Source organism: Diabrotica undecimpunctata, chromosome 7 (genome assembly GCF_040954645.1).
Source record: "Diabrotica undecimpunctata isolate CICGRU chromosome 7, icDiaUnde3, whole genome shotgun sequence".
NCBI classification, from domain to species: Eukaryota; Metazoa; Arthropoda; class Insecta; order Coleoptera; family Chrysomelidae; genus Diabrotica; species Diabrotica undecimpunctata.
In genome coordinates, this window is record NC_092809.1 from 137830476 (window position 1) to 137847888 (window position 17413).

The window sequence follows — 17413 nt, forward strand, 5'->3', positions numbered from 1 at the left end:
TGCCTTCAAGAGACACATAAGGGGCTTGATCTACAATGAATCATGACTGATCACACTAGATGATAATACAATTATTATTGGTGACTACAATAGCCACAGCACATCCTGGGGTTATAGAGAAACCAATAGAGATGGAGACGAAAGAGAAAGAGTGGAAAGAGAAGAAAGCTGAGCTGAAAATAACGTATTTACTCTTATCCATGACTCGAAGCAACCATCATCCTTTAATAGTACAAGAGGAAAAATAAGATACAATCCATACCTAATCTTTGTTAGTAATGATATTAGTAACTTGTGCGTCAAAAAGGTACCTAACCAATTCCAAATTCTTAACACAAACCCATCATAATTCAAATTAAAGCAGCTGTTCAACCAAAAACAATCCCATTCAGGAGACGAATTTTAAGAAAGGCAACTGGCAAAAATTCTCAGAACAACTAGATGAATAACTAACATCCACGGAACCAGACCCTAAAAACCACGATTCATTTGTGAAGACAATTAAACTGGCATCAAGAAAGGCCATACCAAAAGGATGTAGAACCAACTATATCCCTAGAGTGACAGAACAATCGCACATTGTACAAAAACCACTGCCGGTTATACGATGAGAACCCCATATCTCCAATGACGATTGAAGCAGGCAAAGACTTATTAGAAAATAGACGACTGGCATGGATACAGAGAGTTGAAAACACTATAATGACAAGAGTAGCAGGAAAGTCAGGAAATTAATAAAAAGGATTGCACAAGATAGTGCATCAATGTAACTACAAATCAGATAACTATACAACTTCTACAGAACTTTGTAAAGGGAGGTCAGTATTTGGAATCTGATAAATTCAATCGGGAGTTTACAATGGACGAACTGAACATAGCCATTGCAGAACTTAAGAAATAAATGATATCAATAAAAGTATGAGCAGTTTTTCGAAAACATGGCTATTAAAGATCCTAAAATAATGTTGGGCACAGGCTAAGATTCCAAAACTATGGTGACAATCTAAAGTAGTAACCGCATTAAAACCAGGAAAGGGTCCCAGAGAACCCAAAAAACTACCGGCCTATCTCACTCCTGTGTTCAATATTCAAGCTGTACTTTGATCTGATGAGCAAGATTGATATTGAATAGAATCAATCCATATATAGAAGAAAACCTTATAAAGGGACAGATAAGCTTTAGATCAGGAAGGCCCTGTACTAGCCAAATACTTAATCTTACCCAGTACATAGAGGATGGATATCGAGAATAAAGACCCGAGTCGTTTTCATTGATATAACGGCCGCATATATGACTCCAGCAAACAGAAAATATCACAAGTACTTCAAAAGTACTCTCGCCAGGTGCACAACTTGACTGGCAAAGATGGAAAACACTCAATAGACTGCATGCAGATGTCAGAAGATCCAAGCAAAATATGGTATCCTGGGAATACATCGAGGGAGATGACAGCTGTGTATGCGGTGTGATCCAATCAAAGATCTCACACTTACTGCAGTGTCGCCTCGTAAACTGTAAACAAGAGTGCTGTGATGCAGACTTAATGGAATGCAACAACGTAAAATTAACGTATTTCAAAATATATTGTAAAACCCGTTCATTCTTACGAAAGAAACATGAATTAAAAAAGCCAGGAGCATATTTATGAAAGTGAAACAGGTATTTTGTACTGTAGATGTCAGAATTGAAAATATATAATATGAAATGTTATGTTCTGCCAGTGCTAGGTTATTTATTTCCTTCTTTTCTATGTTGGGTTGAGCCGAACATTACAAATGGAGTTGAAATAAAATTGAATGTTTGTAGTTTCGATTGATTCAAACATTCTATAAAATTAATTTTGCCGATTATACACACTGATAATAACTGAATATTATATTTTTAGAACAAATACACAGGATATACTTACCTTTTTCTGACAAGATTCACACTGATAAGATTCGTCGTCAAGCTTCTCTCTAGAAAAGTACAATTCTAAAGCTTCGTCCAACGTTTGGGCCTTTCTTATATCTAACAATAAATCCTGAAAATGTTGAAACGTCGTACTGACATGGCCGCACTTCAGGCATCTCACCGCCGACCTCAAGTACCCCCCGAGAATCTGATTCAGAGGGGTGGTTTCTTTAACTTTCGAGTCGAATTCGGTGTAATTGTTGAATCGACTCAAGTATGCTTTCTCCATTGCTTCGACTAGATATCTCAAGAACTCGTGGGCGTCTTCCTGTCGACCGGGTATTAGGTTTCGACACACCAATCTCAATTTGTTGTAGATCAACAATGGACGGATCGAGTTGGCGTTACGTTGTTGCGAGTCTTGAAGAGTTTTGCGCATCGCACAGATTATACAGAGACCTCCTGAAAAACAAAACACAATATAAAATGTTTTGTATCAACTAACCCATTAATTAGTTTGCATAATATGTAACTAGTTTTTTTTTGTTTTGCATAAAAAAAGGAGGTCCTTTACAATGTAACACAAAAAATACCAAATTCCTTGGCAAACTTAATAAAACAACAACAACAATCGAAAATGTAGAGAGCAAATCACAATTAACAATGGCGTTAGATAAAGTGACACATTCACTTGCACTATGTTTAATTTAGCCCAGTAAAAGGTCATAGGAATTTCTGGAATTAACACCAACGGCACTATATTTAATAAGAGCATCAAACGTCTGAAAAGAAAACCAACTTTGAGCCAGTATAGTCTGTTGCAAAATAATCTCTAAAGCGCAAAGCTCTGGCAATACCGGAAATCATTCACAGATAAATTTAGAGTCAGCTGGATTTAAGTAAAGCAATGGATAAGATGAAAGACAATAAATCCCCAGGAGATGATACTGACTACGTTATCGAATCCCTCAAGAACGACGGGGGAGGGAGAGACCTTGATCCTCAAAATACAAGAACCGTGTAAATGGAATATGACAGTAACGATTCTGCTACATACAAAGGAGATAAAACTGATCAAGAAAATTATCGACCAACATTAGCCTGTTAAGTCATACGTACAAACTCTTCACAAGAATCATAACAACGAGATTAGATAAAAATCAGACATGTACCAAACCAGAAAGCAAGCAGGATTTTGATCAAAGTTTGGCACCTACGACGACTGCAAACGCTAAAACAACTCATTGAAAAATCCATATTTTACAATAGGCCTCTGGTATTAGTGTTTATAGATTTCCACAAAGCGTTTGACTTGACAAAAAAGTTTCCCATATTGTGCCGACATAATTGTACACTATTATATATATATATATATATATATATATATATATATATATATATATATATATATATATATATATATATAATATTTTTAATAAAATTATACTTTAAAAAGAAGATAATATGTAATATTTATTATTTACTACGTTATTTGTTACATTTCTGTAATAAATAAGAGATAAAAAGGATAAAGTTCTTATTGCAAATTTTGGATACAAATTATTTTGTAGTAAAAATAATTCTTTATCTGAATAAAATTATCTATACCACAATTTCCTTAATTGGTTTAAACTCGATTTTGTCTAAACATTTGCATTCGTGAAGCTGTAACTGTTTTTATTTTTAACATTTTAGAATTTTTTTGATCAGCTTTATCTCCGAGGATGTAAGAGTAACTTCTTTTGAGAACTTGTACACTGTTGTAGGAGAATTAATTCTATATAGTCCATATTTTTGGAATTACCGTCCATCTTAAGAGCACTACAAGATTGCAGGGTCGACCACAGATATTGTAATATAGTTAAAAATATATATGAAAATGCCACAACAACCATAAGTCTACATTCAGCAACTAATAAGATAAAGATAAAAAGGGGAGTCAGGCAAGGTGATACCATGTCACCAAAGCTGTTCATTACCGTTCTTGAGTATGCATTTAAAAGCGTTTAAACCAAAAAGATTAAACCATCTACGTTTTGCGGACGATATCGTGCTTCTGTCAGATAATCTGGGAGAGATCAAAGACATGCTCCAAGAACTGAATTACATACTACAAGAAACTGGGCTGGAGATAAATTTCGAGAAAACCAAAATGATGACCAATATGGTTCCCAGCGAAGAGATACAGATCAATAACAACAAGGTAGAATTAATCGATAAACACATACTTGGGTCATGAAATCAGAATAACCAGAGACAACCAAACCTGCGAGCTAAATAGACGAATCACGTTGGGATGGGCGGCATATGGAATTATATATGGCATATCGACATTTTTAAAACAAATACTCCAATTCACCTGAAAAGGAAGGCATTTAACCAATGCATCCTACCAGTCTTGACCTACGGAGCAGAGACCCTAACTTTAACGAAAGCTACTGCCGAAAAACTGAGGGTAACACAAAGGCGAATGGAGAGATCAATGCTGGGTCTGACCTTGAAAGATCGCGTGAGAAATGAGGAGATACGCCGACGAACTGGCGTTGACGATATTATACTGCGAATCAATAAACAAAAGTGGAGGTGGGCTGGACATGTTGCTAGAATGGAAGATGGACGAAGAGATTATTGGAGTGGAGACCAAGAGCCGACAAGCGAAGTCGAGGCAGACCACCCACCCGATGGACCGACGACCTAAGGAGAATAGAAACAAACTGGATTGCAGCAGCTAGAGATAGAGAGAACTGGAGACGTTTGGAGGAGGCCTATATCCAACAATGGATGTGAAAACGGGGCTGGATGATGATGATGATAATGAGTCCATATTTTTGACGGACGTGTCCGGTGAGATGTTCTGATCCCAATTTAATGTCTTTTTTGCTCATTTCAAGAAGACACTTTGACTTTTCAGGCGATAATTTTACAAAAAAATTTACTGGCCTCACTAATGGCATTAAGATATTGAGATCATAACTAATGCTGTTGATGAGGATGAAATAAACTCTTTACGGGGCATTTGGTTAATCTATAATAGGTTCCGAATCTATCTTTGTTTTTTGTGTTTCTTATCTCTGCATATTTATGTGTTCTTCCATGATCATATATTTAGTTTGCCATTTGATCGTTTATTTAGGTATCAACAGTCACTTTTAAAGCGGTTACCCTTTCTCTTCTCAACATGTGTACACACCATCTTATTGTGCCGCATTTTTATTGATCTAACGATGCTTTCATCTATTTTGTATTTCATAATTAGCACCGGACATGCTCATACTTCGAAAGGTATCTTTTATTCTTTTCTTCTTATCTTTTTTTTTATAGTTTTAGTTGACCTCCGACTCTTGCAGTCCGCTTTTGTTCTGTTTCCCATTTCAAATCTGTTTTATCGGTACAGCATCCTTTATTTATGAAGACTTTTAGATCTTTTAGATCAATTGCTTTATAATAATAAATTTCCAGACTTTGCTGTTCTTTGCTTTATTTGCCAGAACCATCTCTTATGCTAATAGTGAGAATGGTGTATTTCCAGTTCTCTTCTATTGACTTCAAAGTTGGACATTTCAATAATGCTAAAGTAAAAAATAAAATTAAAATCATACTGTTGGATTATGATCTTGTTAGTTCTCGGCAAATACTTATTTTTTACATACTTTTCTAAATTAAATGTACAATAACCACATGATCTTTTGCTGTGCTATGTTTGAATCAAATTGTAAACTGTATTTAGTTTCAATTGATTGTTTATAGAAATTAATTAATGTCTAGTTTCTTAAGCTTATTTACATTTTACACCACTGACTGCTACATGTGTTTTTGAGGTAACACATTTATATTAACTTTTCTATGGATGTTTGGTTTTTCATACTGTGCTTTTTAGATGAACTGATGATGCTTTCTGAGCGAAACGTCTTCAAATAAATAGATGAAGTAGCCAACTTCTTTGTCTTTTTTCTCCACCTTTTGACCGAAAAACCCACCACTCTTCGAGTAATCCTTATTTATATTGGATTAACGGTCAAACTCCTTTTTTCGACATATATATATATATATATATATATATATATATATATATATATATATATATATATATATATATATATATTGTTAAGTCCCTCCACATATTTATTCTTAGTATTAAGTAGTTTCTTATTATTTTATATTTGATTCTTTAATTAACGTATATTATGAATGTCTTATATACGTAAATGCATACGGTCCTGTACGCACCGCCCCTATGATACTTAAGGGATGCGAAGCTATTTCGTATTACACATACTTAGTCTTTTATACACCAAAGCGAGCAAAACTCCAGTTTTGCGTGAAATCGACCACCCAAGTTTAAGAGATGCTGCCCATGACCCAGTGCACTGTAGAAGAAGCAGAAGTGCTAATTCAACATCCCAGGTACCGTAATTTAATTTGCATACACACACAATATTGAAATTAATTGATACATTTTACATTTAACCTATTTCGACATAAAAAATAATACCAGCACCTATAAAGAAACATTTGGACAATAGTTAATTGTGTTTGTTGTAATTAACAAAATGTGGCGAACGCAAAAAAGACATTGTATATAAAAATATGCTTTTGCGAACTATAATACACTTGCCGTTGGTAGTTCGTGATTACGCTCGTACTCCAGAGAGGGCGCCGAGACATTCTGATTCGAATTTTCGATAGTTTTAGGGCATATCTCGTAAAAGATAATATACCATATTAATAGTAATATTGCAGTTTTACACACACAAACGACTGATTGTTTACCACTTATTTATTATCAGACCCTAACTCAACATCTATTTATTACCTTGAAATGATATGCGATGCGACATTAGTGTTATCTAATCTAAATTTTTATATTACCAAGAACATCATAAACAAAAAAAAATGTGCTTGCATTCTGCAATTTTTAAAAATTTACTAACAGTTTTTAAATATTAGTTGAATTAAAAAATATATAAAATATAGAAGAAGAAATTCAGAAAAATCCAGAATTGAAATGGAACAAATGGATATCCGAAGATACCCACTAATCAGCGATTTTTAAAACTTACTGGCTCCTGTATATTATGTCAGCTAAGATCGAGGAGCCTTCACAATGGTGCTCGCCAATGACTGATAACTCTGATATGACACGTGAAGAAGAAGAATTCTAATAAGTATTCAGTTGAATTATCGTTTCTATTCTTATTCGGTTGAAACGCTCACCAAGGAAGGAAATAGTACATTTTATATTGATATTGCGATGGTATGCGACGGTATTGCTGCAATTTAGGTAAATAAGCTAATTTTTTGGGCGTCTACTGTGCTTCTTACAGAGATATTTTACGTCGCCCACAAGAATTCATCCTCTTACAGACCACAACTTGACAAATTTTGCGTCGTGATTTGGGTCTGCATCTGTATAAAATTTAACTAATCCAGAAGCCTAACATAAACAACAATAGACAACGACTTGTGTTCGCTGAATGGGCTCTGTAGCAGTTGGAAACTGACCCCAACTTATATCTAAAAATCATCTTTAGTGATGAAGCCCATTTTTGGATGAATGAGTAAGATAAAAAAAGAATTGCCAAATTTGAGACCATACCAATCCCGACGAGATCCAAAAGCGTCCAATGCATCCTGAAAAAGTAACTGTTTGGTGTGAATTTTGGGCTGGCGATGTCCTGCGACAATTTGCGATTTTGCAAAGCAAACGTAACCAATCAGTCAAATTCAGGCTGTTGAAACATAAATGACCTGACGACGCCCCTGTCGTCTTTTGCAATTTGATCCCGGCGACAGCTTGTCGCGAAGGTACCTGATAACGGGTCCCAGCTACAGCTTATTTTGAAGACATCTGGCTGAAATCAACCCTCCTCCGGTAAAGACATTCTGTTTCAAAACGTCGAACCAGCAACATGTATTAATAATATATTTGTAACATTTATTTTTATTTCATTATTACAAACAATTAAGTTTTTTTATATGTTTACATTTACATAGAAGTATTCAACAGTTTCATTTACGGTCTTAAGTTCTTTACTAAAACCACGGGAAGTCCTAATAATATTAACCAACAAGTAACTGGAAGAATTCAAGATTCCGTTTTCCACTGAACAGTTACCACAACACAGGCTAATTTAACATCAGTCATGAAAAATTGCACATTTCGAATGCGTACTACCCAAGGAAGCCGCGGCGGACATTTGAACGATGTTATATTCCCATACATAAGCAATGTTAACCAGATGCTTTTCAAAGGAATATAAAATTTCGATAATATCTCACACACATTTTGTTTTGTTTAAATTTAAAGATAGGAAGGGCTTAATTTAAGACCCTATAGATCTGCTTCTGTGCTTAAATCCTACTATATGCGCTGCTTACAGTTAAATCTGTTTGTCAATAAATTTAAGTTTAGATTTAGGTTTACAAAAAAGAATAGTAACAAAAAATGTGATTTGAGAATACTAAAAGATAAGGAAACAAAAGAGACAGAATCTTTCAGAGAAGATAAGTATCATCAGTATCATGCAGCAAACATACAATTCAGAAGAATCACTTCAGAATATATGTGAAACCTTTAACAATATTAAAGAAGAACATCTAATAGAAAAGAAAGAGAAGAGGAAAAGTTCGATGAATGAAAATATACTGCAACTCATGGAAGAAACAAGAAAATCAAAGAACAACAAAACAATGAACCGAAATACGAAAATCCAAAGAAAATTGTTTAAAAACACATTGTGAAGAGATAGGAGTTGTTGCAACAAAAACATGATACATTTAAAATGCATAAAAGGTAAGGAAACATCATCATCACAGATAAAAATCAAGAATAATGCACATGGACCAAATACATACAAGAACTCTTTGATGATAATAGGTCCGAACAACCTCCATCCTAAATGTAATGACCACTTACCAATCGCATCAGATTAAGTGGAAAAAACAATATCACAATTAAAAGATGGCAAAGCTCCTGGACCTGAAAATGCATATGCTGAACTCATAAAGCTATTTAACACTAAGTTAACATTTATTGTTCTACCTAAGAATCCAAAATCCGTATCCTGCAGTGATTTCCATACAATCAGCTTAATCAGATTTTAAACATATTTCTAAAAATCATACATCAACGGATATATAGACTATGCAAAGAAAAAATCAGTTGTATATAGTTTAGTGGGTATGAGAGAGGCTCTCTTTAGCATACAAGTGCTATTTGCATATATACATATATATATATATATATATATATATATATATATATATATATATATATATATATATATATACAAGTGCAAATCTTTCAAGAAGCAGTTGAGGATGTTGAAGCCGGAATTCGAATTAACGAAGAATTGATACATATACGCGGACGATACGGTGGTATCCGCTGACAGTTAAGAAACTCTCCAGGAGTTAATGAATATAATCACAGAAGTCAGAGATATGAACTTTCACTAAACATTAAGGAAACAAAATGTATGATGGTCTCTAAGAAGGAACAGTAATTTGGAAGAATCAATGTGAATGGTCAACCAATAGAAAGAGTACAAACATACACCTACCTTGGTACGAGCATCCATGAAAATTGGGACCATTCCCTAGAAATCAAATGTAGGATAGAGAAAGCAAGTTCTGCATTTCAAAAAATGGCTAATCTATTAAAATGATTTATCAATACCCATAAGAATCAGGTTACTACGACGTTATATGTTTTCTATACTGTTGTACAGAGTTGAATCGTGGACTCTCACAGACGCTACATGCAAGAAAATTGTGGCTTTATCGTCGAATCCCGAAGATATCTTATACCGACCACGTTACTAATCAGGACGTTTTATTAAGAACACAAAAAGCAAAAAAAACCACACAGTTAACCACAATAAAAACAGCCAAAATCGAATACATCAGTCACTTCATGAGAAACAGTAAAAGATATGGGTTGCTACAATTAATTATACAGGAAGGTGAAGCATTTTCTGGCTGAAAAATCTACGTATCTAGTTCAACACAACAACCACAAATCTTCAGAGAAGCAGTTTGCAAAATACAGATTGCCATGATGGTCGCCAACATCCGAAACGGATAGGCACTACAAGAAGAAAAAAGAGTTAAAAGAGTCAATGTCAGTTTTGATGTCATGAGCATTGCATTAGACTCTATGCTGTGTGTTTTTTCATATACTAAAACAGCCAATGTGATGATTTAATTTACATCAGTTTAATTTGTAGCATTTCTATTTCAAAATCGTACATGTTAAAACACCGAAAAATATTTTCAATCTTTCTGCGTCGCTGAGATTGATAATATAAGCATTTTTAGTTTTGTTTATATTAACACAGATTGGTATTTGTTTAGTATTTCTTTGATGTTGATTCTCCTTAATATTGTGCGTAAAATAAATATCCACTTAAGTTGGTGGGGAAAGTTATGCAGGCAGGCAAACGATTTTTAAGAATGATGTCACTCTGCAATAGACCACGATACGAGTCAGGTAATTGATTAGTTCGAATTTTTCTTTTTTAAATTCGTAATGGTTTTTCGTTATTCGTTTTTTGTCATCGGAAATTGGTTAGTAAGCAGTGAAGTGTAGTTACGGAAGAGATTGATTCGGAAGAAATAGCTTGCGGCGTGTAGTTCTTCAAAGCAGGCATTTTTTTGTGGAGAGGTGAATTTGTTGAGTTAATCACCGATTTGTTGCGCTGTGTCCTATGGAGGAGTTTTGTAAAGCAGCGTTACAACAATTTGACAAAGTCCACATGGTTTTAAGCAGGAGCGTTTGAGAAACTGAGTTTTGAAGATTGCAGTATAATCCGAAGCCTGAATCAGTTCCAACTTCTCAAGAATTGTCCATTTCCATGGTCCAATTGTTCATTTTGATGTTCAATGATTTGTGTGGGACACAGTTGTGTGTTGTTTGCACTGTTTTGGTTCAATTCCGATCCCAAAAACTTTCTTAAAGGAAATACATCAGCCAGAGTAAGGTACTATTTGTTAAAATTTTTATAAGTAAAAATAGACATTTTTCATTAATAAAAAATTTGCTTTCATGACAAACTAAAAAATTGTAAATAAATAAAATTAAAAGTTTTATGGATTAGCTAATTGTCATATTAGTTAAATGCAATTAATTTTAAAATTTAATTAATATTTCAAAAAGGTTTGATATTTTATTTCGACATATTATGACAGTCAGTATTATCCTTTTTTTTCACAATTGGTACATAACCATAAATTTGAATTGTTTTGTTTAAAGGTTAACCTCAATGTAAGCTCCGTTGATAAATCTAGATATTTTCATTTTAATAATAATTTAAATTCCTATAAGTGTCCCAAACGTCTGGATCTTGTTTAAATAGCGCCACTGTAAGTTTTGTTTTTAAATTTTGTTAATATTATTTGTAATAACTGTTGATGCGAAGTAATAATAAATATGTAATGTTTCACTCTAAACCAGAAGTTGTAGAATTATTTCCTTTAAAAAGATTTTCACCTTTTAATATTTTTTAGAAAAAAAAGCCTTTCTTTCTATCCAGCAAGAGGATTCTTTTAAATGGCATCCAAATTCAAATAGTTTAAGGAACCTTCTTGTGTTTTGTTGCCCAGGAAATCTATGTAAGTATTTTCTTGATTTCTTTCTTTGTAGTTACCCCATCCAGTCGAAAAACGTTGTTTGAAGTGTATTGGGATGAATAGTGAATATTAATGAAAGTGAAAAGTTGAAAGTTTTTCAAACACAGAACACCTAATTAATAATTAAAATTTTATTTCTGTGTTAAATTTGATCAGTAAAGCATGTAATATATTGAAACTGTGATTAAAAGTATTTCTGACAAAAACTTTTGGGTTCATTTACATATGTGGTTTTTGTAAACCTACCAACAGGTGGAGCCAGTGTTAAATCCCCTATTAGATATTGCTGTTCCAGAAGTATAATGACACAATTGTAAAATTAAAAAAAATAACTTTATTGTGTTGGAGGGAACAAAACTGCATTTTCTATATATTCGTAAGTACAATTATGACGATTTACAATTATACAGAAAATAAATTTTGCTCCCTCCAACACACTAGTCATTTGTAAAAATTTTACAGTTATGTCATTATACTTCCAGAACAGCGATATATTGTCCAATATAATATAATAAAAAAATCTGTCACCAGGTGGGACCAGTGTTATCATATAATTGACAAATGATGTCCTGCATCCAAGAAAACAATTAGTTTTGTAGATCCGTCAACAGGTAGAGCCAGTGTTAAATATAATTATTTTATTATTTCACTACAATATAAATAACATAAAATAGAATATTAATAAATTGTTGCCTTTTCTTTATCTTGAAGAAAAGGTTGTAGAGTTTTGACACTTGGTATATATGTTGCTCGTTGAAGTTTTGAAGCTTGGTACATATGTTCCTCTTGGTGTAAGAAAGAACTCTGTTGAATTTATGTTAAACAAGTCCTTCTCCCCTTTTTATGTTCTTATGCCTTTCAATTTCATTAAAGAAAAATCCTAGCCTCTTAAAATTTAGCACAAGTTCCTTTATGAATTTGTATTTAACAAGTATTCTTCTCATATTCTTGTGATCTTTTTATGCCAGATTCTTGAACCTGGGTGAATAGGTTCCTCTTGGTAAGTTAAACTATATTGAATTTATGGTCATCTTCTTTTTTATATAAGTAATTAAAGGCATATTTTTAAAGATACTAGTAATTCAGTTTATTATTATATTTAACACATTTATATTATTATATTTAAAAAATGGTTAAAATAATCAAATTATTATACTTAATACTGGTGCCAACTGTTGGCTTATAATAATAGGAATTTTGAGTCTATTACCCGGGTTATTGATTAAAACTATTAAGACCTTTATCAATAAAGTAATTACTACACTTTTGATATATAATATAATATCAAGGTTATCACCAAAACAAAAATCAACCAAAATCTATATGACAATCACATTATTCTCAGTGTTTTGGTATTTTACAGGTAATTTTTTACAAAAGCATTAAGCATAAATTAGTAATTTCAAAAAAATACAAGGCTTCCATTTCTGATAAAAAAAAGATCAATAACAATATTGATTATTATTTTCAAATAAATGTAATATTAGCTTTCCTATAATATTTACTTTTATAAATTATTTTCTGGTATAATATTTTATATAGATCTTATGGAAATATGATATTCAAAAAAATATATAGGGTGTATTAAAAAGTTCAAGAAATGTATTGAATCCTTAATAAAGATACTAACATCTCTGATGCCTATAATGTTTCATTTCAAAATTTAAAATGTAACTTATTAGTTTTGCTGAATAACATTGAAAATAAAATGTTTCATGTATACTTGAGTCAATAATAAACATGGTTTAGATAATTAAGCATTTACAGTACTACCATCTTTCTAAGAGACTCATTAATATTCAGCTTAGCTGAGTGTTATTATTCAAGATTTGAAATTAAATAAACAAGTGATCATTTCATAAAGCAAGTAGATCCCTTATTTATGAAATTTTCGAGTAGTAATCATCATCAGCTAAGAGAAATAGGAAATAAATACTAGAAAAAGACAAAATATAAAAACATGAACCAACCCAACATGGAATACTGTTTTTGCCCACATTATTTGTGGTTTATCATCCCTGGGATAGAGCAAAACTGTATATTTATGGCCACCCTCCATTCCCCTTTGTTTGTGGCAGAAAAGGAATTTGCAAGCTGATGTATAGCACATACTTAGAGGTAATGGATTTTGACAAGAGCTAGAGTCATGCCGATGCAGTACACAAGTTACCTGTTATTTACAGGGTCATAGCTCTTGTCAAAATCCAATAAGTGTACCAAATCAAACTTTCCAACATGACAGGGTGTTGGAATTTTTATCATTGTATTAATTACCCAAATTACTAAATTTTTTGGGGGCAACACTGGTGGACAAAACCAACATAAACCCTGATCTCAACAGGACAATGCCCTTCATTGGGGTAGTTATCAAAAAGTAAATATTTATCAATTTTACACTAACATGGAGTGCCAAAAGTGGTTTCTCTTCTTTTCACAAGCTGTGTGATGCTGGCTTTAGAAAGATGGTAGTACTAAAGTGCATAGATATGTTTGTTAAGTAAAATCAATAACAATGGTATAGTTTTTTTATATCTTTTCAGAAGTTCAACAGTTTCTTTACTTATTTTAAAGATTTTTTTCTTGTACAGATACTAGAAATGATTATACAAATGAAGGAAAGTTCTTTAGTTAAAAACTAAGTAGGCTAATGTAAAAAAACTGTTAATTCAAACATCAATACTACAGAATTATACACAAAATTCTCTTAAACCATACTAAAGAACTAACAGAATTGAATCTAACTTTTGTTGCCAGTATACCAATTTCTATATATTGTCAAAAAACCTATTGATATATCTGTATTTGTGTTTCTGAAAAAACCTAATATGGTATTTGAAATCATATTTGATGTCTTCACAGCAATCTAGCAGTGATTTTGAATGAATTTGGAATTATTTTAAATATTTTCATACTTAAAACATATTAATGCAAATACCACTTACCCGAATCTTGACAGATTGCAGTATGGTCTTTGTCTGACATCAACCAATTAACAAAAGCGGGTACATGAAAGAGAGCTTGTAGAGTAGAATTTAAATAACAGGTATTTCCCATATTCACCATTCCAGCACCAACAGACCAATCACAGTTATTCCAACCAAGTTGTACATCACTCAGTGGAAACAGTTCATATTTTGCTAGTTTTAAGGATTCATTGGAGTTCATGTCATCTTCAGGTTTACTGAAACATATAAATAATAAATAACTAGGAATATTTTAATTTAATTCAAAATATTTAAGGGCGTGAGGCAAGGAGCCAAGTAGTTAATAGTTTCCACCAGCCTGAAAATGCTGGTAATATTCAAATGTATGAATTTCAAATCTCAAACCCTAATTAATTTCAAACTGCTTGCAAATGTTATTAATTTGGGGAATTATTTTAAACCAGCATTGAAAAACCAACAAACAAATGAGTTAACTAATTTTTATGACATTTTTCATTATTAACAACTGAAAAGATGTTAAATACAATTCAAATAAATAATTTATTTTATGATAGATGCAAAGAAACAGATTTTTGATTAATATTGAATCTTGCAAGTATAATAAATATGTTACAATAAAACAACTAATTTTTGATATAAGTGGATGCTTTAGTAATCAATTTTGTTTAATGAGGAGAAAATATTTTTAAGTTAGCAGTGCATGACTCATTTAGAGCCAAATTTGTGTGAAGCTTATTAAAATCAATAAACTAAAACCAATTTTTAAATATATTTTTAATAAATACATTTGATATTTATTACATTACTTAGTAAAAAAATATAATAAAGAACTAGTTCTAAAGTACAGTTTTATTGCTATAGTATATATTATAAAGTGTATGTCACAAATATAAACACAGGTGGAAAATAAACAACTATCTAAATTTTTAGGTCATATAACAGATTAATTATAATTCTACAAATTTGGTGTGACTGGTTTTTAGTGGACATTTTTTACATATAAAATTTTGTTGTTTACTTTTGAGTTCATTTGTTACATTATATTCTTGGATGTTATTTACAATTAGGTATGTTGTTGTATATTAGATGGTATTTACATTCGGCAATATGCGCGCTTTTTAAGCCAAAAAGTTAAAAAAAAACATCCATTTCTGCTAAAAACAGATAATTAGTACCTCGGAAAATAATATCCGTTTATATTTTAAGAACATACAAATACACTTAAAGATTCAATTAGAAAACCCATGATATCATGTGCACGGTACTTCCATTGCCGGAGTGAGGGAAGAAGTGTCATCTAACCAAACTTTCATTTATTGACTATTAACAATTATTTTTATTACCTTGGAGGTGGTGATTCGGGACTTCGGAGCACTATATATTTCGATTTTAGTCTGTCCAGGACAGTATTGTGATAGCTTCCAGCCGACTCGAACTCGATATTGGACAGCAAGGCTTTTTTCGAAGATCCCGCTAATTGTATGTCTAAGTTATTTTCGGTGGATTCATTTTTTGATAATGCTGTTCGGAGGGCAGCATTAACGGGATCCACGGTTGATGCCGGCATCTCTACTAAAAATCACACGTGTAAAATAACCAGAAACACCGCGTTATCCGATCAACTATGATTGTTGCGAAATATGTTATAGTCTTTTCTTTTCATTTAACGACATATTTGCCGAAAACACGCACACATGAACCCATCACAACTTATAACAAATTGCTGTGTAATTTAGGAATATTTATTTAGAACCAGTTTTATTGGAAAACACCAACAAAAGCACTTTCGCCTCTCACAAGTGCCATTGGCAGTATTGAACTACAACGCGCATGTCTGGTCGCCCCAATTGTTGTCGACTCCCAGCGGAGAAAGCCGACAACTATGACAAGAGACAATAAACGCAGAAACAGAAAACATCACGATACACTTACACACGGTATGCCAATGCGCATATTGACAACATCTCTGTCGCTTGGCGTGACGTCACTTGCGAGGTAAAACTCTACTGGTTCTAATGGTGCTAGCGTAGTTGAAAGCAGAATTTTCAGTTATTTAAAATTATAATAGCTAATTTTTGGGTAGGATATACTTAAAACGAATTTTATAAATATTATTAGCTATTTTTACGGAATTGTTCAATATCGATAAGTTCATAAATTATATATTCAAATGACAAATGCTGATATTAATATAAAGATTATCGTTTTTCCGCTAATGTGTATTCTTACATTTTTTGTAATTACTAGGTATATTTTTTCTTACATACTATAATAAATATTCTTACATTTTTATACCAAAAATGAGGTTTTAAAACGCGTTTTATTGTCAATTTGATCTTATATAGCTATTATTGAATGTTTTGAATTCTTTGACCAGATTAATTAAGAAAAACAGAACTATTAAATTACTAAGATATTCTAACGACTTTCAAACCTTGGAAAAAGGTTAATATTTCGTTAAATAATGTAATACAATAAAATATAAGAGCAAATACAACATGTCCTTCCAATAATACGCTATACTATAATACTAAAAAACTTGTTACAAAATATAATACATACTTGTTTTTATTCCTATGCGGCGTCGGCTTCCCGAATTAAGTTTTTCATGGATAAAAGTTGTAGGTCTACTTTCTAAAATTAGTAAATTTTGTCATCTTTTTCTCCAAGTTTCTTTGAGCGTTTTTGAAACTTATTTTCCTATTCAGGTCCCTCAGTCTTATATAAGTTCTAGTGCTGGCAAGACACAGGATAACCTCATAAGGAACAGTGGTATTTTGTATTTCGGCCATCGTGTTTTCAGCTAATTTGTTTACTTCTTTAGATAAATAATTGCCATGCATTTTATGAAACCGAGACTCGAGTTTCAATGCTCCTTCCCATAACTCATGATTGGGTTGCACGAGAGAACCTCGAGAAAGAGCATCTATCCAATCAGGTGCAT

The 17413-nt window shown here is 32.3% G+C and overlaps 1 protein-coding gene across 2 annotated transcripts in view; it reads right to left on the bottom strand.

Annotated features, from left to right (window-relative positions):
- The window catches only part of scny (ubiquitin specific peptidase 36), a 30167-nt gene extending 13869 nt beyond the window's left edge, over positions 1-16298 (bottom strand). For both annotated transcript variants that reach the window (XM_072538311.1, XM_072538310.1), the window contains exons 1-3: positions 15813-16298; positions 14467-14705; positions 1911-2356 (exon numbers count right to left, since the gene is read on the bottom strand). In XM_072538311.1, the coding sequence (XP_072394412.1) occupies positions 1911-2356; positions 14467-14705; positions 15813-16036 (909 nt within the window). In that variant the 5' untranslated portion in view covers positions 16037-16298. The remainder of the gene's footprint in view (positions 1-1910; positions 2357-14466; positions 14706-15812) is intronic.
- Between the last annotated feature and the right edge of the window lie 1115 nt (positions 16299-17413).